This window comes from Scyliorhinus torazame, chromosome 20 (assembly GCF_047496885.1).
Source record: "Scyliorhinus torazame isolate Kashiwa2021f chromosome 20, sScyTor2.1, whole genome shotgun sequence".
NCBI lineage: Eukaryota > Metazoa > Chordata > Chondrichthyes > Carcharhiniformes > Scyliorhinidae > Scyliorhinus > Scyliorhinus torazame.
Genome location: NC_092726.1, coordinates 288,747 through 314,435, shown reverse-complemented (window position 1 = coordinate 314,435; position 25,689 = coordinate 288,747). Strand labels below are relative to the sequence as shown.

Below are 25,689 nucleotides of genomic sequence, written 5' to 3'. Positions count from 1 at the left end.
AAAGCAAATGCAATGTTGTCATTTATCTCAAGAGGCTTGGAATATAAAAGCAGGGATGTACTTCTGAAGCTTTATAAAGCATTAGTTAGGCCCCATTTAGAACTGTGAGCAATTTTAGGCCCCACACCTCAGGAAGGACATACTGGCACTGGAGCGGGTCCAGCGGAGATTCACACGGATGATCCCAGGAATGGTACGCCTAACATACGATGAACGTCTGAGGATCCTGGGATTATATTCATTGGAGTTTAGGAGGTTGAGGGGAGATCTAATAGAAACTTACAAGATAATGAATGGCTTAGATAGGGTGGACGTAGGGAAGTTGTTTCCATTAGCAGGGGAGACTAGGACCAGGGGGCACAGCCTTAGAATAAAAGGGAGTCACTTTAGAACGGAGATGAGGAGAAATTTCTTCAGCCAGAGAGTGGTGGGTCTGTGGAATTCATTGCCACAGAGGGCGGTGGAGGCCGGGACGTTGAGTGTCTTTAAGACAGAAGTTGATAAATTCTTGATTTCTTGAGGAATTAAGGGCTATGGAGAGCGAGCGGGTAAATGGAGTTGAAATCAGCCATGATTGAATGGTGGAGTGGACTCGATGGGCCGAATGGCCTTACCTCCGCTCCTATGTCTTATGGTCCCCTCCTGGCTCCTCTTAGCTCTGTCTTTAGGTCCTTTCTAGCTAACTTGTAACTCTCGAGCACCCTAACTGAACCTTCATGTCTCATCTTTACGTAAGTCTCCTTCTTCCTCTTGACAAGTGTTTCGACTGCTTTAGTAAACCACGGCTCCCTCACTCGACCACTTCCTCCCTGCCCGACAGGTACATACTTATCAAGGACATGCAGTCGCTGTTCCTTGAACAAGCTCAACATTCCATTGTGCCCATCCCCTGCAGTTTTCCTCTCCATCCGATGTATCCCAAGTCTTGCCTCATCACATCATAATTGCCTTTCCCCCAGATATAACTTGCCCTGCGGTATAACCTATCCCTTTCCATCACTAAAGTAAACGTAATCAAATTGTGGTCACTATCACCAAAGTGCTCACCTACCTCCAAATCTAACACCTGTCCTGGTTCATTACCCAGTACCAAATCCAATACGGCCTCGCCTCTCGTTGGCCTATCTACATACTGTGTCAGGAAACCCTCCTGCACACATTGGACAAAAATGACCCATCTAATGTACTCGAACTATAGCGTTTCCAGTCAATATTTGGAAAGTTAAAGTCCCCCATAACAACTACCCTGTTGCTTTCGCTCCTATCCAGAATCATCTTTGCAATCCTTTCCTCTACATCTCTGGAACTTTTCAGAGGCCTATAGAACACCCCCAACAGGGTGACCTCTCCTTTCCTGTTTCTAACCTCAGCCCATACTACCTCAGTAGACGGGTCCTCATCAAACGTCCTTTCTGCCACCGTAATACTGTCCTTGACTAACAATGCCACCCCTCCCCCTCTTTTACCACCTTCCCTGAGCTTACTGAAATATCTAAATCCCGGCACCTGCAACAACCATTCCTGTCCCTGCTCTATCCATGTCTCCGAAATGGCCACAACATCGAAGTCCCAGGTGCCAACCCATGCCGCAAGTTCACTCAACTTATTCCGGATGCTCCTGTCATTGAAGAAGACAACTTTAAACCACCTTCCTGCCTGCCGGTACACTCCTGCAACTTTGAAACCTTACTCCTGACCTCACTACTCTCAACCTCCTGTATACTGGAGCTACAATTCAGGTTTCCCAGCCCCTGCTGAACTAGTTTAAACCCTCCCAAAGAGCATTAGCAAATTTTCCCCCCCAGAATATTGGTACCCCTCTGGTCCAGGTGCAGACCATCCCGTTTGTAGAGGTCCCACCGACTTCAGATGCTGATCCACGCACCTTTTCTGAGTTGAGCGTTTGTCCATGTTTGAACCAAGGCTGCAATGAGGTTGGGAGCCGAGTGGTCTGGGCAGAACCCAAACTGAGCGTCTGTGAGCAGGTTCTTGTTAAAGCAAGTGCCACTTGACGGCATTGCTAATGAACCCTTCCATCACTCCCCTGATGATCGAGAGTGGACTGATGGGGGCAGTAATTGGCCGTGTTTGATTTGTCCTGGCAATGAATCATTGACTGAAGACTGACATCTGTAATACTGGTGACCTCCAGAGGAGGGTAAGGTGGGTCATGCACGATGGAACTTAAAAATAAATTACAATTAAGGGGCAATTTAGGGTGGCCAATCCACCTACCTTTGGTTTGTGGGGGTGAGACCCACGCAGATATGTGGAGAATGTCCATACGGACAGTGACCCATGGCCAAACCTGGGACCTCGGTGCTGTGAGGCAACAGTGCTAACCACTGTGATGCCCCCCCCACTTCGCACTTCTGGCTGAAGATTGTTGCAAATACTTCAGTCTTGTCTTTTGCACACCCCCACATTTAGAATGAGGATAATTGTGGATCGGTGCTGGGACCCCAGGTATCCTCAAGTTATTTGTTCAACCATCGTCCGCTATTCACAACTGGATGTGAAAGGACAACAAAGCTTAGATCTGATGTGTTGTGGAATTGCTTAGCTCTGTCCATTATGATTATGCTATTGGGACACAAGTAGTCCTTTGTTTTGCTTCACCAGGTTGACAAATATTTAGGTATGCCTGGTTGCAGCCCCTCGCATGCCCTCCCTCCACATCTCATCGAACCAGGGTTGATCTCCTGACTTCCTAGTTGTGGTAGAGTGGGAGGATATCCCAGGTCATGAGGTTAAAGATTGCGGTTAAGTACAACCGTGCTGCTGATGGACCAGAGAGCCTCATGGACCATAGAGCCTATTCTTGAGTTGCTGGATCTGTTTGGAATCTATCCCATTTAGCACGGTGATAGGGTCACATGACACAATGTTGGGTATCCTCATTGTGAAGACAGGAATTTATCTCCACAGGGACTATACTGTTTATGTCACTACTTATGCCTACTGCGACCGGCATCTTGGTGAGAGTGAGGTCAAATATGTTGCCGCCTTGTTATTTACCTCCCCACCTGCTGCAGACCCAGTCCAGCAGCTACATCATATCAGACTTGACCAGCTCGGTCAGTGGTGCTTGAAAGTGACGTTTGGTGATGAAGATTGAAGTCCCCCAGCCAGAGTACATTTGGCTCCCTTGCCACCCTCAATGCTTCCTCCAAGTGGTGTTCAACATGGAGGTGAACTGACTGGTGGGGAGGGGTTGCGGTGCAGGGAGTGCCGCCCTATGTGGTAAACAGCAGGGTTCCCTGCCTTTGACCTGATGTCATGGGGTCCAGAGTTGGGCGATTTCCAGGGCAAACATCTGACTGGAGACCTTGGTGCCGCAACTCCAGGGTTGGTGGTGGCGGACACCACAGTAGGATGATGGTGTCAGACAGCTGCTTGATAAGCCTGTGGGACAGCAATGTTGGCACAAGCCGTCAAACATTAGTGAAGCGTTAGTCGTGTGGACAGGTGCGATTTTACTGCTGTCCTTTCTGGGCTGAATTGGAGGATTGACCGGATGGCGCTGGCGGCCGGGCGCCGCCGGGTGGCGCTGGCGGCCGGGAGTGGACTGGCGGTGCTGCGCCCAGGCGCCGCCGGGTGGCGCTGGCGGCCGGGAGTGGACTGGCGGTGCTGCGCCCAGGCGCCGCCGGGTGGCGCTGGCGGCCGGCCATTGGCGGTGCTGCGTCGAGGCGCCGCCGGGTGGCGCTGGAGGCGGGGACTGGCGGTCCTGCGCCTGCGCCCAGGGTGCGGCCCGCGGTGGGGGTGACGCCAGTGCGGAGGGGATTGTGCGGCGAGGCCGGCCGGCGGGGGATGGCGCTCAGGCGGATCCAGAAGGTAAGCGAGGCCGGCGGGCTGAGTGGGGGGAGGGAGAGCCTGCCCGGCTGAGGCCCCCAAACCTCAAGCGGCATTTGGGTCAGTTTGATGCCGGTCCCACGGGGCCGGGCTCCGGGGGGGGCGGTGTCCAGGCCCCGGGCCCGGCCGTGGTTACAGACTCACAACGCGGCCTCTGCGGCTGCTTGTTCTCGATGACCCTGAGCCCCACCCCAGCGAGCAGCCCTTCGGTGTGACACAGCCCCCCCTCCCCGGGGGGGGTGACAGCCCGGCAGCAGCCGGACCCCCCTCCCCCACCCATTTACCACCACAACTAATTGTATTTGTATAGCACCTTTAATGTAACAACACATGCAGCAAACCATTCTCACTGACCCTCTGGATATATTGGGCCAGGTGACCGAAAGCTTGGTTGAAGAGGGGGATTTGAAGGAACATTTCAAAGGAGGGAAAAGCTAGAGGTTTAGGGAGGGAATTCCAGACTTTAGGGCCCAGGGACCTGAAGAAGTGATTCCTAATGATGGAGCAATTAAAGTCAGGATACTAGAGGTTGGAATTTGATGAACATGGGCCTCACGGCGCCCAGGTCCCAGGTTCGATCCCGGCTCTGGGTCACTGTCCGTGTGGAGTTTGCACATTCTCCCCATGCCTGCGTGGGTTTTGCCCCCACAACCCAAGGATGTGCAGGCGAGGTGGATTGGCCACACTGAAATTGCCCCTTAATTGGAAAAAAAATTAATTGGGTGCACTAAATTGAAAAATAAAATAGAATTAGAGGAATGCAGAGGGTTGTGAGGCTGAAAGAGTTCACGGTAGGGAGCAGCAGGGGCATGGAGGGATTTGAAAACCAGGCTGAGAATTTTAATATCAGGTAAAGGGGCAGTGCAGGGACAAAGTATTGAAGTGGATCAGCCATGAATGGCACAGCAGGCTTTATGGGCTGAATGGCCTACTCTCAAAATAATGTCCTGGATTTTGATGACTTTGAGTTGGGGAGAGGTAGCAGTGAAGAGTTGGGTTGCCAGCATAGATGTGAAAACCGACTTTTATTATGATGTTGCCGGGTGCAGTATGTAAAGGGTTATGGGATAGTGTGTGCACAAGACATTGGAAGTGCCCGACCTGCCATCATATTGAATGACAGGGCAGGCTGAATGGCCTTCTCATGTTCCTATGTAGATGAGTAATAGGTCCAGGTGCAAAGCAGGTCGGGACGCCATGCAAGTGATGACTTGCAATTTGCTACTTTTTGGTACTTTGGCAGGGCCAGAAAGCTGTTTGGAATGATTCATCCATTGAGTTGTGGGAAAGGAGGGCACAGATTTGGGATGTGTCACTGCATTCAAGGACCTTGGAAAGCAAAGGCAGATTTGAGATGGAGCAGTAGTTTGCAACGATGGTCAAGTCGAGTGTTAGCTTATTGAGGATAAAGGTGATGATGACAGTCTAAAAGGCGAAAGGGGCAATACCTGAAGGGAGAGAACAATATTGGATAACACGTGAACCAAAAAGGAAGTTGGGTGGTCGTGAATTCAGTGGGAATAGAATTGAGGGATTGGGAGCTGGGTCTTTTGAACATAAGTTTGGAGGGATACAAATATGCAAATTAAGGGCGACGGCATGGGAGAATTTTTGAGATTGTTTGGTTCAGTAGGCTTGGGGGAAGGGAGGAAAATGGCAGAGGCAGCTGATCAGACGGTCCCAGCCCTAATGGCAAAGCAAATCAAGGAGCTTCTCGCACTTGTCATTTGCATTGAGGGTGAAGGAGATTAGGGGAAGGGGTTAGGCGAAGAAGGTAAGGATTATCTTTCTGTTTCCAGACAAGTGATCAGTTTTGACAGTTGAGAGAGGACCTGATAGTGATTCATATAGTCCAGACAGATCTAGTGGTGAATGGTATAACCGAATGAGATGCGAGGGGTGCAGCAAGGTGAGATGCTCAAGGAAATGCACATGGCAGATGGGCACATGTCAAACAAGCTGTACTTGAGTACTGCCATTGCAATAACCTTAATGGGGCAAGTAGTGGAAGATAGGACCAGATGAAGAGGCTTAATTTAGAGGAAGTCAGGCATATTTCTGTCAAGGCCATGATGTTGATGCAATTGGCCACAGTAAGTCCTTGGACACATGAGCTATCTTTATAATTAGAACATAAGTGACAGGAAAAGACATACGCAGCTGAAACACCCACACAAATGTATAATTTTTTTTCTTTAATAAACATTTTATTGAGGTATTTGTTTAGCATTGTAACAGCAACAAAATCAACACTGTACATAACAAGGAAAATCTAAACATAGTGCAAATTCCACCTCCCTCTCGCACAGGTCCTACTATTGCTTACCCCCCCCCCCCCCCCCCAATCTATGCTAACCTAACCCCCCCCCCCTTCTGCTGATGATTAATTCTCTGCGAGGAAGTTGATGAATGGTTGCCTCCGGGCGAACCCCAACAGAGACCCTCTCAAGGCAAACTTAATTTTCTCCAGGCAGAGGAAGCCAGCCATGTCCGAAAGCCAGGTCTCCGATTTTGCGGGCTTTGAGTCCCTCCATGCTCGTAATATGCGCCTCCGGGCTACCAGGAAAGCAAAGGCCAGAACTTCAGCCTCTTTCTCCTGGATCCTGCGACACCCCAAAAATCAGCACCTCTGGACTCATTGCCACCCTCGTGTTTAATACCGTGGATATGGCGTCGGCAAACCCCTCCCCAGCTCCTCCTCCCATTTTTGCTTCAGCACCTCGGTCTGCGTCTCCTCCGAACCCATAATATATATACGTCCGAGACGCTCCTCTCTCCTATCCTGAATCCCCCTTAGCGGCCGGAGTGGGAAGGTTGGTACCTGCTTCCGCAGAAAGTCCTGTACCTAATTTGTTTTCCCCCGCCAATGCAAACTTCTCCTCCAGCACCCTCGTTCTCGCGAAGCTTCCTTCTGTAAACAAGTCCCCCATTCTCTCAATCCCCGCTCTCCTTCAAATTCGGAACCCCCCGCCCATCCTCCCCGGGGCAAACCGATGATTACTGCGGATTGGGGACCACACCGGCGCCCCCTCTGCTCCCACGTCTCCTCCACTGCCCCCAGACTCTCAGGGCCGCCACCACCACTGGACTGGTGGAGTACCGTGCCGGCGGGAACCCATCTCCATCTCCGGAAATCCTTCATCTGATCCACCAACCGGGCCAAGTTCAATTTGTGTAGCCTGTCCCAGTCGCTCGCCACTTGGATACCCAGGTACCTGAAACTCCCCTACCACTCTGAACGGCAGTTCCCCAGTCGCCTCTCCTGACCTCTCGCCTGACCACAAACATCTCGCTCTTCCCCATATTGAGCTTATACCCCGAAAACCGGCCAAATTCCCTTAAAATTCTCATAATTTCTTCTAGCCCCTCCATTGGGTCTGAGACATACAGCAGTAAGTCGTCCGCATACAGCGAGACTCTGTGCTCCACCCCCCCCGGACCAGCCCCTTAAGGCCCTCAGAGCAATTGCCAGCAGCTCTATCGCCAGCGCAAACAGCAGTGGGGAGAGGGGGCATCCCTCCCTCGTCCTCCGGTGCAGCCTGAAATAGTCCGAAGTCGTCCTGTTTGTCCGTACACTAGCAACCGGAGCCCGGTACAGCAACCTAACCCAGTCAACAAAGCCCCTCCCAAACCCGAACCGCTCCAGCATCTCCCATAAGTAATCCCACTCAACCCGGTCAAATGCTTTTTCCGCGTCCATTGCGACCACCGCCTGAACTTCCCTACAATCCGGAGGCATCATGATCACGTTTAGCAGCCTTCTTACATTGGCTGCCAGCTGCCTGCCCTTAACGCATCCAGTCTGATCCACCACAATAACGTCCGGTACACAGTCCTCAATCCTGGAGGACAAAATTTTGGCCAGAAGTTTGGCATCTACGTAAAGCAAGGAAATCGGCCTATAAGACCCACACAGCTCCGGGTCCATGTCCCTTTTCAGAATGAGCGAGATCTTGGCCTGTGACATCGTCTGGTGCAGAGCCGCTCTTTCCTTGGGCTCGTTAAAGACCTTCATCAGCGCCGGCCCCAATATTCCAGAGAACTTTTTCTAGAACTCGGCTGGGTACTATCTCCTCCAGCCCAATCGGGGCCTCCAGCCCTTCTAGCAGCTCCCCATCCACCTTCGGGAAAGTCAGCTAGTCCAAAAAGTTCCTCATCCCCTCCGGCCCCGCAGCGGGTTCCGACCTGTACAGCCTGCTATAAAAATCCCGACGGTCTTGCTTACCCCCTCCCAGTACCCAACTAAGTTCCCATCCCCGTCAATAACTTTCTCTAGCTGCCTCCCTCTTTCTGAGCTGCTGTGCAAGCATCCTGCTGGCCTTCTCCCCGAGCTCATAAATTGCCTCCTTCACCTTTCTGAGCTGTTCCACTGCCCTCCCGGTAGTTAACAAACCAAATTCCGCCTGTAGCCTCCGGCGTTCCCTTAAAAGCTCTGCCTCTGGAGACTCTGTATACCTCCTATCCACTCGTAGAATCTCTTCTACCAGTCACTCCGCTTCTGCACTATGCGTCCTGTCCCTGTGAGCCCGGATCGAGATCAGCTCTCCTCTCACCACTGCCTTCAGCGCTTCCCAGACCACCACTGCTGAGACCTCCCCTGTATCGTTTACCTGCAGGTAGTTCAGCATGCACGCCCTCAGCCTCTCGCACACCGCTTTGTCCGCCAATAGCCCTACATCCAACCTCCATTGCGGGCGCTGCTTGCTATCCATACTAACCTGCAGGTCTACCCAGTGCGGAACATGATCCGAGATTGCAATCGCCGAATACCCCGTGTCCACCACCACCCGCAAATAGGGCCCTACCCACAACAAAGAAATCTATCCGGGAATACGCCTTGTGTACGTGGGAGTAAAAAGAAAATTCCTTGGCCCTCGGCTGCCTAAATCTCCATGGATCCACCCCCCATCTGCTCCATGAACCTTTTCAGCTCCTTTGCCATTGCTGGCACCTTGCCCGTTCTCGAGCATGACCGGTCCAGGCCTGGATCAATAACTGTAATAAAATCCCCTCCCATCATCAGCCTGTGCGAATCCAGGTCCGGAATCTTCCCTAGCACCCTCTTTATAAAATCCCTATCCCAATTTGGTGCCCACACAAATGTGTAAAAAAAAAACCAGAAAGTGCTGTGCCGATTTAGCGGGTCAAGTAGCGTCTGTGAAGAGAGAAAAAGGGTTTACCTTTCAGGTGGTTGACCACTGATCAGAACGATACATTTATTGTGGATTACGATAGAGATGTGTAGTGAAGACTAATTTATATGCACACTGTGGTGTCGGATGGAGACCGGTTTGATAATTTTATTTCAGTTAGCCTGTGATATTGTGACTTGAAAACAAAATACTTTCTTAATATATATTATGTCTCAGGAAGCAAAGCTAGATCACATCTGTCCAAAGATAGCTGCCAATATCCAGTTTCCCATGGAGCCGTTGATAATACTTTTAATTGAATGACATCAGTAGTTATCTTCAGTGTGTGAGACTTATATGCAATCCATATCTGCAGCTTGATCTATGTTATGTAGCATGTAGTTTGGGTGCTAAAAACAGCTGGAAATCAAGAGAACTCTGCTTAGCAATCTGAACGTCAGAATCAAGATGACAATTTTCTGCCCAGTGGGAAATAATCGTTTTTGTGTCCATTGCGTTGGGAGACTCGGGCAAATGGTATCAAATAGTGTTCTCCCTATTCCATTAATTCCTTGGTCCAATTGTTTCCATTTCCCACTGATGACATGGGTCTCCCTGGGGCAGAGATGCGTTCTGCTATCTCAGCAATTCAAAACCTGGTACAAAACATTTTGCAAAGTTCTTTTAGATTTTGGGCAGTGTTATTTCTTTGTTGTGCAAGTTCAGAGTTTATTGACTACATCCATTTCCTGCCATGAATCTTGTATATAAGTTAACTTTCCTTTAAAATGTAAAGGATTGTCACTCAATTATGATTAGCACTCATGGGATTGAAGGGACAGTGAGGAGGATGTGAAATTGGCTAAGGGACAGAAAGGAGAGCGGGATGGTGAATAATTGTTTTCCAGATTGTAGTGCTGTTCCCCAGGAGTTAATGTATTAAGCAAGGAGGAGGATGTGGACTGGTGGAATGGGCAGTTGTGTGGCAGCTGAAAGTTGCCACAGAGCACTAAGAGGAGAAAGGATGAGTAGAGACAATATAAACAATATAAACTAGTACAGTGTTAAAGAGGACACCGGGTCAGAGAGATTCGGCATGTGTGTATATAATTGCTTGGGCTGAGGGGACAAAGCTAAGACAACTTTTTTGAAGTAATATATGTGATTATTGACTTTACTTCGAGACAGTACAAAAGCAAGCAGTGATTAAATGCAAAATACCACAGATGCTGGAAAAACTCCACACGTCTATCAGCATCTGTGGAGAGAGTTCACATTGCGAGTCTGTATGATTCTTCTTCAGAGCTGGGAATTTAAACTCACAGAACTGCTTGTAATGTGATCTCCTATACATTCAGGAGACTAAATATAGACTGAGTGACCACTTTATCGAACACCTCCCAGACTGTAATTATGACTGTAATTATCTACCTGTTGCTTGCCATTACAATTTCCTTTCTTGGCCTCATGCTCACATTTCTGTCCTTGGCCTGCTACAATGTTCTTTACAAAAGCAAACCGGTTATGCAGCAGCTTTACAAAACACTGTTAGGCCTCAGATGGTGTAGTGTGTTAATTCTGGGCATCAGAAGAATGCCAATTCCTTTTCGAGGATGTAGAAGAATACTGGGGTAAGTGATGAGAAATCTGAGAACCTTCAGTTGTTCAAAATGTGTTCAACAATAGGATCAGTTCTGAGAAGAGTAAATAAACAGAAATTGTTTCCAGTAGCAGGAGGATTGGTAGCCATGGGACACAGATTTAGAGTAATTATGATCCTAGACCAGACTCCATACCCCATAGGATACTGGACCGAAACCTCAATATTTTAGTTTACTACTCATTACCTGTAATAACCTGCCTGCTTACCATTGGCTGGGGACTAATGACAATCCCACAATCCTGTGGGAGTATGAGCTTCCCCAATGAGGGGGGCAGAGAAATCATTCGCAGACTCCCTGTAAAGATAAAGCTGGCCAGTTTGGAACCAGCCGGGAAGGAGTGAGCAGCAAGCGAAGTTGCTGCTGCTGTTGTATATATATGTTATAGTAAATGAATGTTATTTCTTTGTATTCTTAAAACTCGTGCTGGATTCTTCGTGGCCCTCACAAAACTGGCGGCAAGGGTTAAAGTGAATAGCTGTCTACACTGCTGAAGCCACCTCCCTGGATTTTTGTTGGATACAGGTTGGAAGTTGTTTTCTATTACACCATGCCTCTGTACGGACGTTTGGATGTTTTTGATGCTGCGCTGGAAAGCTGGAACCAGTACGCACAACGGATGCGTTACTATTTCCGGGCAACCAACATCACCAAAAACGAGCGGCAGGTGGTCCTATTGCCCACCGCCTGCGGCCCGCATACGTTTGGGGTGATTAGGAGCCTTACGTACCCAGCTGCGTGGACACCAAAACGTTTGACGAACTTGTGAACTTAGTGGGGCAACATTTTAACCCAACCCCGTCCACGATAGTTGGAGCTGGATCCTGCCTCCCGACCATATGTAACGATTAATACACACCGGGGCCTGTATGAATATACACGTTTTCCCTTTGGAGTATCCTCTGCCTGCGCTATTTTTCAAGGTGTTATGGAGGACATTTTGCGAGGTTTAGCGCATGTCGCTGTCTACTTCGATGATGTTGATCACAGGGACGTCAGAGCAGGAACATTTGGAAAATCTGGCGGCTGTCCTTAGACGCTTTTTGGAGGCTGGAGTCCGTTAACGTCGCACAAAGTGCGTCTTTCAGGCGAAGGAAGTACTCTGCCTGGGTTATCGGGTGGACTGCGAAGGTTTGCACCCCGTCGCAGAGAAGGTGTGCGCGATTCAACAGGCCCCCACCCCGACTGACACTTCGCATCTTCGTTCTTTTCTCGGCCTCGTAAACTATTACGGGAAGTTCCTCCCCAATCTGGCAACTACACTGGCCCCTTTGCACCTTCTGCGAAACAAAAATCACACCTGGGTTTGGGGTCAGCCGCAAGAAACCGCTTTCCGGCGGGTAAAACAACAATTGTCGTTGTCTGCGTTACTAACCCACTGTGATCCTGGAAAGCCTTTGCTCGTCACGTGATGCATCCCTGTATGGTATTGGGGCCGTCCTGTCCCACAAGATGGAGAATGGGGCCGAGCGACCGATAGCTTTCACCTCCTGCACATTGACTGCAGCAGAGAAAAAGTACGTGCAGATCGAGAAGGAAGGCCTGGCAGTGGCCTTTGTGGTGAAACATTTCCACCAGTACGTGTATGGCCGCCACTTCACTGTCGTAACTGATCACAAGCCCCTGCTGGGACTTTTCAGAGAGGATAAGCCAATACGGCCCATTGCTTCCGCACGGATCCAGCGCTGGGCTTTGTTGCTGCATACGAGTATCCTCTGGAGCACAAACCAGGAACGCAGATAGCGAATGCTGACGCACTGAGCCGATTGCCTTTATCGGCCAGCCCCATGTTGACCCCCATGATCGGTGAGGTGGTTGCAGCCCTAAATTTTATGGACGCCTTGCCTGTCACGGCATCACAGATCCGTGAGTGGACCCAGACGGAGCCAGTCCTGTCAAAGGTTCGGCACATAGTCCTGTATGGTGGGCAGCGTAGACAGCTCCCAGGAGAGTTGCGGGCATTTTCCTCCAAGCCGTCAGAATTCAGCGTGGAAGACGGCATCCTCTTGTGGGGGACGCGTGTGATTGTCCCGGATAAAGGACAGGAGCTGATACCAGGAGACTTGCACAATGGGCATCCAGGCGTGACCAGAATGAAAATGTTGGCCCGGAGTTATGTCTGGTGGCCAGGCCTCGACACCGACATTGAGAAGGTGGCCCAAAACTGCTCCATTTGCCAGGAGCATCAGAAGCTTCCGCCGACTGCGTCCCTACATCACTGGGAATGGCCAGGGCGGCCTTGGGCACGCTTGCATGCGGATTTCGCCGGCCCTTTTCAAGGATCCATGTTCCTTCTATTAATCGATGCCCAGTCTAAATGGCTAGAGGTGCATAAGATGGTAGGCACAACGTCCTGCGCAACAATCGAGAAGATGCGTTTGTCTTTCAGTACGCACGGCCTCCCCGAGGTGCTGGACACGGACAACGGCACTCCATTCACAAGTTTGCGAGGTTCATGAAGATGAATGGCATACGCCATATCCGCACTGCCCCTTACCACCCGGCTTCAAATGGGTTGGCGGAGTGCGCAGTGCAGACATTCAAACGAGGCCTAAGTAAGCAGTCTTCCGGGTCAATGGACACGAGGCTGGCTCGATTTTTGTTTTCGTATAGGACCACCCCCATGCGGTGACTAGGGTAGCTCCCACAGAACGCACCCGCCTTAGCATGGTTTTCCCAGACATTGGCGCAAAAGTACACCGCACACAAGAACAGCAGGGACATGGTTTTTTCTCGGCATCGGCCGATTCACCAGTTTGCGCCCGGTGACCCAGTGTTCATTCGGAATTTTGCTGGTGGTGCCCAATTGGTCCCTGGCATAATGTTTCACCAAACGGGCCCTATCTCTTACCTGGTGCAAGCCCAGGGTCGGCTCCAGCGCAAACATGTTGACCACGTTCGGTCCAGAAGACTATCCCTTCCAAAGATTCCCTGTGGAAATGGAGTTAATTTCTACAGCCACAGAGACCAGACACAATGGAAAGTAGTCCTCACAATCTTCCTCTGGTGTTTCACTCAAAGCCTGCGCAGATTATTACAAACCGCGCGGAGATAGAGACGCTGAGATGACGGAGGCAGCAGACTCTGACTCCGAGATGGAAACACAGGACGCATCAGTGGGGGAATCCATGGGCCGTGGATGTACAACCGATACATCGTTCATCGCGGAAGCGCCGGTCTCCGTCTCGTTAGAAGCCGCCCGATCCAGCGCCTCGTGCAAATGATGTCCGGCCTGCGACAAAACCAGTCCGACACCCTCCTTCGCCAGGGTCTTGGTGGATTCCTTGGACTTTGGGATGGGAGGGATGTTATAACCTGCCTGCTTACCATTGGCTGGGGACTAATGACTAATGACAACCCACAATCCTGTGGGAGTATGAGCTTCCCCAATGAGGGGGTGGAGAAATCATTAGCAGACTCCCTGTATAAATAAAGCTGGCCAGTTTGGAACCAGCCAGGAAGGAGTGAGCAGCAAGCGAAGTTGCTGCTGCTGTTGTATATATATTTTGTAAATAAATGTTATTTCTTTGTATCCTTAAAACACGTGCTGGATTCTTCGTGGCCCTCACAAAATTACCATCTCAAAGAATTCTGATAAATTTGTCAGGCATGATTTCATATTTCTGAAGCCATACTGATTAAGTGCTTGATTATGTTATAATAATAATATTAATAATAATATAATTATGTGTTTCTAAATACTCTGCTGTTGTATTCTTTCCAATTAATAATTTTAAGTTGCTGTCAAACTGATGCAGTGCATCTTCCAGGTCGCACTACTGCTGCCATCATGCACGGTTGCTGGGAAGAATGACTGTTTAAGCTGGTTGGTGCTTGGTACTGGTGTGGAATGAATCTTAGTTGTCACTAATGAGCACAATTTTGTCCAGGTCTTGCTGCATGTGGGCAGTGATTCCTTCATTATCTGAAGAATTGTAAATGAAGGTGCACACTAATCAGCAGCAAACATTAAAAAAAATTTTAGAGCACCCAATTAATTTTTTCCATTCAAGGGGCAATTTAGCGTGGCCAATTCACCTACCCTGCACATATTTGGGTGTGGGGGCGAAACCCACGCAAACACGAGGAGAATGCGCAAACTCCACATGGACAGTGACCCAGAGCCAGGATCGAACCTGGGACCTCGGCGCCGTGAGGCAGCAGCACTAACCACTGCGCCACCGTGCTGCGCCAATCAGCAGCAAACAGTCCCACTTCTGACCTTGCAATGGAGGAAAGGTCATCGATGTTGCAATTGAATATAGTTGGGTCTCAGGCATGGCTCTGAGGAATTCAGTGCTGTCCAGACGCTGAAAACCACAACCATCGTTCTTTGTGCTCGGAAAGTTTCCCCCAATTCCCATTGACTTAGTTCAATATGGGACCCATTGATTCCACGCACAGCCTTGATGTTGATGACAAGTCACTCTCATCTCTTATTGAACACAGCTCTTTTGGCAATGTTTGGACTAAGGCTATAAATGAGGTGCAAAGCTGACTTCCCTGGCAGAACCCAAACTGAGTGTTGGCTAGTAAGTGCTTCCACTTACATGGCCCATCCGTTTGATGATTCAAATTAGACTGCCTAGGAGGTAGTTAGCTGGATTGAATTTCTCCTGCTCTTTTGGGACATGTATTGATAGTAAATGCTAAACAGCCCCAAATCTCTGAAGGAAACTTGAAACAGCTGCTACAACTGTTTTTGTAGCTTCTAAGGAGAGGTCATGAAATCCAGAATTGATGTCTCCGACTAATTGTGATCATTTTATAGTAAATGTTACGACATCCTGGGCTTGGGGCGCGGTCAATTCCAGGCGTTCTTGATCCGGAGACGCAACACAATTGAATTAACAAATAATCCCGAGTCCGAGGCTGCCCAATAATTACAGTCACCAGGTTTGTAAATTTACACAATTACTTTTTATTTACCACAAGAACTCTAATGAAATATGCAACAAATACAGCTGGTTAGCTTTTATCTAATTCCTGATCCCCCACTCCAGTTAACTTGCCCACCCTCATAGAGGAAGGAGATTTCTCCTCTTCAAACTTTGCTTTCAGTTTGAGGTTTTCATTGTAGATTCATTTAGGTCTCTGCAGGTTCAAAAATACATCAACTCACAACCTTTGTGTGTGTCCAGGTCTTAACTTTGCTTTTCTTGGGTCTTTGGAAATCATCCTACTCGGGCACAATCTAATCACCACCTGTTACTGGGCAGAATACAGCCCAGTAACTGTATTCATTGGCCACCAGACAACCAATTGAACCGAGTCCCACTCCATCTCTTGGGTGTCACAGAGTCTGAGCGTTGCTATACAAAGCTAGCAGCACCATATACTCTGTTGCAACTTATAGAATTCCGGATTTTCTATGCTGCTCGATCTAAAAATACACGTCCATTAGGCATCCGTGGATCAAAAATGATGACCGCAAAAATTAAGGGAATTCCCGAAAAGAAATGAAACATCAGGAATACGACATTTCATTGAGGTGTGCAAGACACAAACATATCCATCCCCCTTATATAAGTTCCCTTCCCAGTCTCTACATTGGTAACTAGTCAGCCCTTAAACCTGTCACAAAGCATCCGCAATCACATTATCTTTTCCAGGCATGTATACAAATTTACCACTGAGCTGTTGTAAAATAAGCCTCCAACGGTATAATCTTGCGTTCCGGGTTTTTAAAAAAAAATTATATTTTTTTTCTCTCCTTTTTCACATTTTCTCACAAATTTACACCAACAATAACCAATAATCAGTAACAAATATGTCAATCCCCATATCAATAACAACGATCCCATCCTCCCACCAAACCCCAAACATTAGCCCGCATCATAAAAAAGGAATCAGGAATCACCCATAGTAGCCATTAACACATACAGCCCCCCCCCCCTCCCACCCCACCTAATGTTCAATATTATCCAGTTCTTGAAAGTGCTTAATGAATAATGCCCATGAATTGTAGAGTCCCTCCATCCTGCCCCTCGGTTCAAACTTCACCTTCTCGAGTCAAAAATTCCAACAGGTCCCCAGGCCAGGGTACAGGGTGGAGAGGTTGTTCTCCAACCTATCACAATCCACCTTCAGGCAATCAATGAGGCGAAGGCTACAACATCTGCCTCTGCAGCTGTTTCCAACCCTGGCTGGTCCGACACCCCGAATATGATATCCTGAGGGGAGGGCCTGAGCCCAGTTTCACGTGCACCACTTAAAAAAATTACCCGAAAAACCTCCTTCCAGTAATTCTCCAGCTTTGGACAGGACCAAAAACATATGAATGTGATTAGCGTCCCCCCCCCCAAACAACGTTCACACACACATCTTCGACTCCTTCAAAGAATCGGCTCATCCTCGCCCTCGTGAGGTGTGCCCTGTATACCACCTTCGGCTGTATCAGCCTCAACATCGTGCCAGAACCCCACCTCCATATCCTCTCCCAACTCTTCCCACTTTGCTTTGATCCCTTCCAGTGGTGCCTTCTCCTCTTCCAAAATAGCCCCGTGAACCACTACTAGCCCATACTTCGCTTCCAGCTCCTTCAGTCCTGCAAACCGATCCTGAGGAAACTCATCCGGCCGAATCCAATAGCAACAACAGCCACCTTCCCCGACTGCATCCTCCCAAACGCATCCTTTATCTCCTGTTCCACTATCGCTCTTTCTAAAGTAGCGCTGTCCCCCTCCCCTAACCTCGGGTACTCCAACCCATCTAGAAATTCCTGCATCTCACGGTCTCCCCCAGGTGGCTCTGACCTGTACAACCTCTCAAAAATTCCCCCAAAACCTTGTTAATCAGATCCGGAGCCACACCTGCCCTATTCCTCACCTGCATAATTTCCGTTACCGCTGCTTCCCTCCGGAGTTGACCTGCCTTATCTCCATTTTTGTAAACTGCACCCCTTGCTCGTCTCAGTTGGCATACCGCCTTCCTGGTAGATAGTCGGTCAAAGCTCGCCTGTAGTTCCTTCCTCTTTTCCAGCTTTGCTGGGTCCCCATCTCCTGCATAACTCCTATCTAACTCCAACATCTCATCTATTACCCTCTGCCGCTCTAACCTCTCCTCTTTGTCCACCCTGGCCTTAAACAAAATCACCTCACCCCTCACGCCTTTCGAGCCTCCCAGACAGCTGCCTCACCCGTACAGTTGAAACCTACATAGTCCTTAATTACCGTTTCAATTTTGTTACAGAACACTTGGTCCCCCAAAAGTCCCACATCTAAGCCAGTTTCTATGAATGCAAGTGGATTATGGTCTGTATAAACTAAGCTTTGTTTCCTGTCATGACGGACATATACTTAAAAGTGCCGAAGGGCTGGTTACACTGCTCCTACTCCCGGGTGACTGGCATCATCGGTCATTTTAAATGGTCTGAAAAGTCCAGGGTGGCCAGCGATTTGCCCATGAGCATGGCCTTCAATCTCCCAAACTCTACTTGCCGGACTACAGTGTTTTAGCTTGTTTCTGCAACATATCCACATGCACTGTATTTCAGCCTTTAACTGAGACAATCTCCATGGTTTTACGGATGTGGATTTACTGGTTCAGAGTTTTGTATGTCTACATCATGATTAGTTACCGGAGCCGTGGCGTGGCGGGGGGACCTGCTGGAATTCTTGACGCTTTAAGAGGTCAAATTTGAACTGAGGGGAAGGATGGAGGGATTCTACCATTCATGGGCGTTATTCATTATGCGCTTTCGTGAATTGGATCACATCGAACATTAGAGGGTTGGGGGCTGGGAGGGTTGGGGGGAGGGGGGCTGTGTTAATGGCGACTATGGGTGATTCCTGATTCCTCTGTCATTTGTTTATGTTAACATGCGGGCCAAGGTCTGGGGTTTGGTGCGAGGATGGGATTGTTGTTATTGATATGGGGATTGACATATTTGTTACTGATTATTGTTTATTGTTGGGTGTGAATTTGGGAGAAAATGTGAAAAAGAAGGAGAATAAAAATTATTTTTAAAAAAATGATTAGTTAACGGAATGCACCCTGATATTCCCCAACAACTTTATCTATATTCTTTCAGTATCTTTATTAGATCTTCTCTCTCTTATCCTACTGATAGGTTTGCATTTTTGGTTTTACAACCTCTCTGAAATCTTCAAATAGTGACTTGTTTTCCCTCTTGTTTATAAAATCAAAGAGAATGTGCCTCCCAAGTTGGAGAGAGTCTCCTGAATGAGTTTCTTCTGCATTTCTGTCTCAGTCTCTCGCAGTCGGTCTTTCCCGATTGTTCAATGAATGTTTATCCAAACTTCAAGGATTTTCTGCAGCCAAACTACCAACAGTGTTGTCAATACTGAGAGTAATATTTGGTTTGTTTTTAATTAATTCATATCTTTAATTACCCCCCCCCCCCCCCCCCCCCCCCAGCTTTACATTTTCGTTGTTATTTCACGTGGTTACTTTCTGCAACACAAAACTGAGGATTCAATCTTTGCAAAGGTGGTTGGCTTTATATGCACCATTCTTTGTCTTACAGCTTTTACCTCTTCATCGGAGTCTTCGTAATCATAGCTCGTATCCCCATTTCGTAATACGGACTTGTTTAATTTGTGCTTTCCAGATTTCAACTGTTCTTTACTTTCAGAATCTGAGGATAGGATATTATTGGTTCTGTGAACTTTCTGTTTTTTGTTAACAGATATGGTTGAAGAATCACTGCATGGTTCTCCATCCAACTTCCTTATTTTCAAAAGGAATTGATCACTAATTATTTCATCTCCTTTGATATTTGCTTCCTTTACCGTGAAGAGGCACTGTGAGTCTTTAAAAGGATGTGGGTTAACCCGCCTTTTGCTTGGCATCACCTCCCTGTCATTGCTGTCCTCGCCCTGAAAAACTGCAAGAGGCTGTATCAAATTACTTTTAGAAAAGTCCAATTCACTTTCTCCTTCCAATTTGATGTCTTCTTTCCCAGTTTTGGAAGAATTACCTGCCATCTGTTCAACATCAGTTAGTGACAGGTCTGCTATTAGCAGTTTATCATCCAAATTGGATTCCGAACTCTCATCTGAATATTCTTCGCTGTTGTTGCTATTGGATTCGGACTCCTTTCTTGAGATCACATTCGGTCTTGAAGTTCTCAATCTGGTTCTCTACTAGATTTTACCTTTGACAAATTTCTGTGAGGAAAATACGGTGAGAATGTGCAAACTCCACACGGACAGTGACCCAGAGCCGGAATCAAACCTGGGACCTCGGCGCCGTGAGGCATCAGTGCCAATCACTGAGCCACCGTGCTCCTTTCACTCGGAATTTCTTAACCACCTGACAACTACTGGGCCTGACATTAAATCACCCCACTCCATTATACAATGGAACTTGGATATAATCTCCCATCTATCCCATTCACTAATACCGTAGCTTTCATTGAACACTGAAGGGCAAACCAAATCCTTCTCGAGCATGAGAGTTTGAGTAGTACCTGTGTCCCTTAAGATAGTTATGGGTTTGGCTACATAAGTTGAAGAAAATGTGATCTTCCCCTTCCACAAGAACCCTGGACACCCTCTCCCACAAGAGAAACACAAACTTCCTGTGCCTACTTAAGTCAATTTATGTTGCATGGGTAATGCTCACTTTCCTTTTGGGTTGCTATTTTCTCAAAAGCCCCCAATTTTTTTTTTTTAAAAAAGGTTTCTACCTCCTCCTCTTCGAATTTTGAGAATACCTGCAAATATAATTCAACGTATCATCACTGGGTCCGTTCTAAAATGAAGTCCCCTCTTCACTTGCATCTTCTTGTTAATCCTCATTACTTGGCTATTACTGTGGGGATTCTTGTCTGCAGCCCAACCGTTGCTCTCAATGTGAATCTCGGAGCTTTTCACAGTAACTTCATTGCAGTGTTAATATAAGCCTATTTGTGACAATAAAAGATTATTATAATGTATTGCTGAACCTGTATGTTGAGAATTGCGTTCAAATGAAGCTGGTGTGTCTTAAATTTGTTATTTATTCTTCACCAGGAATACCAGGACTTGGAGCGTGACCCTCCAGCACTTTGTTCAGCAGGTCCAGTAGGAGATGACTGTAAGTACATAGAACTTCCAGGAATGTTTTTATTCAGTGTTCAGTCAAGCACAAGATTTCCATTTCAGTTTACCTGGGATGAAGAAAAGTTTGAAAAATGGGTCCATTTTTTTCTGTTCTTCCAGAGTAGGAAATAAGGTGTTTTAACAGAGGTTTTTGGCGAAAGGTTATTTTAATTGGTCACTAATTAGTCTCAAAGTTGAAGTTCGAAGGAACTTTGATCTAATGTTTTCTAAATAAGTTTCAATTTAAACCTTGATGTTGTGACATTAGCCCAATAGTGTCAGTTGCCGGATGAATGGTTTCATGACTGTTATGGGCCAGGATTTAGAGAATCCCAAAGTGTATCATGGAGTTCACCTGACCCACAACTTTTACTAGACTGTGGGGAGCACACGGCCCACTCTACAGGTGTGGTAGAGCAGAAATGGAAAAATATTTTTTAAAGCAAAACAATGTTTATTTTATGAACTCAAGTTAACCTTTTTGAAACATAGTGAACATCTTAGCAACCATTAATTCAAATGCAACCCCCAAAGAATACAACACAAAGTAATCCTTAATAACTTCCCAAACAACAGAAGACAAAAGAAACACCTTTCAACAGAAGCACATCAGGTTTACATTCACTACTGAAAACATTTATAATTCTGAATTCACCAAATGATCAAGAGATAGTCTTTTGAAGGCAGAGAGAACAGCAGTACCCCTGCTTGGTCTGGCTTCAGCTCCAACGAAAACGAAACTAAAACACACGCTGTAGCAAACAGCCTAAAACGAAAGAAAAAAGCTGACACAGCCCAGCTCCACCCACTCTCTGACATCACTGCAGTAATAAACACCCATTTCTTAAAAGTACTCTCACTACAGATATTTATATACACACCCATTTATAAACACTTATTTCTTAAAGGTACTCTCACATGACTGACATAAACATGGACACAAAACTAGAATTAGCCTGATAAGCAAATCCCTTCCAGCTGCCTTTTACCTTCATTGACGTGATAATTCATTATTTCTATTTACGCTCTGACCTTCTCTTGCAAGCTATTGCATGTTTTCCACTTTCCAAGTCTCATTTGTGGCTTGTTCATTTGTTTCTCCTCTTGTGCGTCAAGACATCTCTGATTACACATGTTCAATATGGTTCTCTCTGTTTCTCACAGAATAGACATGAGGCAGTGTTTTTTGAGGGGGCAAGAGGGATGCAGTAATTAGTGTGTAGTTGAAAGTGAAGCTTTTGAAATTTGTCCTGCACCTTTTTCAAATGATTTGAAGAAAAATGACTGCAATAAGTGGCCAGAAGTGGATGAAAATGTTGTATCAATGCAGATGACACAAATGCATTTTAGGGAATAAAGTACATTGCACTGCTCAGATTATGTGAAATTTCTGGAGTTATGGTGGGATTAGACACACTTGTGAAATGTGACAGAAACAGGATGACTGAATTACCTATGCAGGTAGGCACTATAATAATAATCATCATCGCTTATTGTCACAGGTAGACTTCAGTGAAGTTACTGTGAAAAGCCCCTAGTCGCCACATTTGGCACCTGTTCGTGGAGGCTGGTATGGGAATTGAACCCGCGCTGCTGGCCTTGTTCTGCTTTACAAGTCAGCTGTTTAGTGCACTGCTAAACCAGCCCCTATCATATATGTTTATATTAAAATGAATAATACTGCATTAGCACTTGGCAAGCGATATCTATGCTGTATATTAAGGAAGTTTGCTGCAGGACTTGTGCAGTGCAATACTATTTATTATTTTAATTGACAATCCAATGTCTGTATATTCTACCCATCAGGCTTTCTATAAACTTTCTATGTCGGTGTTTATTTTTAACTACCTGTGTACACTTGCCACCCTGTAAACATACCTTGTCGCCATTAAAAGATTCCACCACGCCGCCATTGTTGCCCAATAGGTGTTAACATTGGAATCAAAGACCAAGTTTATGACTGCGAAATGGGGAGAAACTGTGTTCGACCTGCTCTGATGCAATTGGATCCTGTTTGTGGATCTTGATTTGTTCTGTACAGTGCAGGACAATGACGAATCGAAACAATGTCTATTGCCCGTTGACACATTCCCTTAGTGTCCTGCGTATTAATGCAAGTTGGCGACAATCAAGTACGTATTAATTCAGAAGGATTTGCCGTTTTTGTGCAGAATCACGTCATAACAGGAACAAGGGAACCCTTCAGCCCATCAAGCCTGCTGCGCCATTCAATAAGATCGTGGCTAATTAGATTGTGGCCTCCAGTCCACACTCCTGCCTGCCCCTTTGATGCTCTTGAAGATCAAAAATCTGTTTAACTAAACCCTGAATATATTCTTTACTGCTTCAAGCGGAAGAGCACTGCAAAGATCAATGGGTCTGAGACAGAAATTCCTTCTCATCTCTGACTTAAACCCTCTGGCGAGTCCCCTCAGGATCCTTTATGTTTTTGTAAGATCTCATTTTTCTTGAGTACCGCCCAACTGCTCTGCTTTTCCTCAGCAGACAACCCCTTATGCCCAAGAGTCCACCTAGTGAACTTCCTCTGTCCTGCGTCCAATGCAGGTATTGTCCATTGAGGGCAAACACGTACAAATAATTGACCACAAGCAGGCAAAGAAAGCAAGGACCATCTTTTTGAGCACCTAAGAATTAATTTTGCATTGGCTGTCGTTTTCCTTTCTGTTCGTTTTTGATTGGAAATGAGCTAATATACTAAGCAAGGACCTTTGCTGAACACTGGAATGTAGCACTGGTGGATGCAGCTCTGTCATTCTATGACACTCAGTTACAATACTGGTAGGGAAAGAGGATCAAATTGAAGTGCTAAATTTAACAGTAAGTATTGCGACAGAGATCATTGATAAGAAGGAAAAGTGGAAAAGGATTTTGGTCATGGCTCCACTCAATTACACCAGCAGCTCCATTACTTCTGAAACAGTGACTTCATTGCTGACTCGAACACTCACGGTGGGAAGCGCTCCCTGAGTGTTAAAAGTTTTGACACGATTTTGCATTCCAGGTGCCACTTGCATATGTCTCCTGTATTTTAATGAAGGTGAGAAATAGCTGTTTTCTGCAGGTGTCTGAAATCAGGATTTATAGTAAATGTCTATAATGCCTTAAAAGTGGAGGTAATGCACTGCTCCTGTAGGTGTAATCAGCTCAAACATTTTCGTTTTGTGAAATGATCTCTATGCTGAAGACGTTCAAAATATCTCGTATGCACATAATTCCTGTCAGCTTTTTCCATTCCGATTTCTAAGCACAAATAGAATGTATATGCCGATGTGCACTCATCTGTTGTACCCTTTCCACAAAGGTGAGACTGGGTAACAACATTGGGCTATTTTTTTCAGCAGATATGAGCACAATTTATAGGCAACCCTGCCCCCACCAATACTGTATCCCAGTGGAATCAGTGACATACCTGTACACTCAGCTTTGATGTAACAGCTGCAGACTTTGTGATGCATGTGTTGATTTCAGTATCAAGGGATAGATTGCTGGTGATTGTGGTGCCTTGGTAAGTGAGGCCACCAGCAACTTTCAACGTTACACTGTTACTGCTAAAAGATAGTGGTACGACAATTTCCTGGACCATGACATGTGCCTTCCTGATGCTGGTGGTCACTCTTTACAGGTGTGAGAGAGTCTGGTTGTTTGCCGCTGAAGTGATTGCTTGTTATGGAATGCCAGTGTGAGACCATAAGCGTTCAACAACTCTGATGAAAACTTGGCCCACCCTTATCTTGGATTTCAGACGAGCAAGGCGAAATAGCTTTCTGTCAGTCCTGGTACGTAAATCGACACCCTCTGTAGGCGTGAAGGCCTATGATAACCAAAAGAAGAATATGACAAAGAGCGTCAGTGCCACAATACATCCTGATGACTCCACAGTGGATCTCAAAGGGCTCCAGTGTTGGCCTGTCATAGCTGACCTTCCCCATCATGTTGTTATGGAAAGAGGGGATTACATTGAGCAGCTTTGGTGGGCAGCCAGCTTTCTCCAGCTCACATAGTGTCTCTGCTCCCATGGTCGAATGCCTTGGTTGGATTGAGGAAGACTGTATATAGAGTTTCCTTTGTTCACAGCATCCTTTTTTGCAGATGCTGGACTGAGAAGATCAGGTCAATTGTAGATCTTACAGTTCTGAAACGGCACTGGGCTTTGGGGTGGATGCGTTCAGCCAGGATCTGCAGTCTGACAAGGGCAACATGGACTGAATAAAAATGTAGAACAGCAGCAACCTGACTGAGAACACAAAGCCTGTGTCCTCAGCACACCCCTACAGCGGTGAGACCTGGGCTACATATTCCAGGCTGGAGAAAAGGCTGAGCAGTTAGGTTTCCACCCATCATGGTCTCAGAACTATCTTCGGTAATTTCTTGGCAGGACAAGTCCACCAATTCTGAGAACCTGGATCTCTCGTTCTAGTTCCGTTAACATACACAACAACATCAGCTCTGGCTCAGCTACGTTCATCGAATGGATGACGGCTGTATACCCAACCATCTTCTATGAACTGACCACTGGATCAAGACCTCCTGCATGTCCATACCTCTACCACGAGCAATATGAAGATTGCAGACAATGAAATGAACAACTGGGAGATCTTGGCTAATGGCTATGACTTCCGGAGGCTGACTTGGGAAGGGCATTGGAAGAGATGAGCAGAATGAGGAAGCTGAGCTGGCTGAGGATAGTGCCAAAGAAAACAGAGGCCAGTGAATTCATGCACCTTCTCAGTTCATTGTGTTCCTCTACAGCAAATGCGACACAGACTGCCGTGCCTGAGTGGGGCTCTTGAAGCACACCAGATGCTGTTTAACACAGAGCTGCCACCATTAACATCCACTCACTAGTGCTGTACCCTGGGTTATCCAGTGATTAGGGAAAATTGAAACCTCGGTTTAGAGAGTGAGAATTAGAGAACAGGAATGAAGTAATTGCTGACTCTTAAGAGAAAAGCCAATTCACAGTCCTCTTTTCTTTCA

The 25,689-nt window shown here is 46.9% G+C and overlaps 1 protein-coding gene across 2 annotated transcripts in view; it reads left to right on the top strand.

The window, feature by feature from the left end:
• The window catches only part of LOC140396796 (ubiquitin-conjugating enzyme E2 D4-like), a 39,303-nt gene that overhangs the window by 6,900 nt on the left and 6,714 nt on the right, over positions 1-25,689 (top strand). The window contains exons 1-2 of one of the 2 annotated variants that reach the window (XM_072485518.1): positions 3,700-3,834; positions 20,623-20,686. In XM_072485518.1, coding sequence (XP_072341619.1) covers positions 3,811-3,834; positions 20,623-20,686 — 88 coding nt within the window. In that variant the 5' untranslated portion in view covers positions 3,700-3,810. Of the gene's footprint in view, positions 1-3,699; positions 3,835-20,622; positions 20,687-25,689 lie in introns of those variants that run through there. The other variant, XM_072485519.1, reaches the window with a different exon arrangement.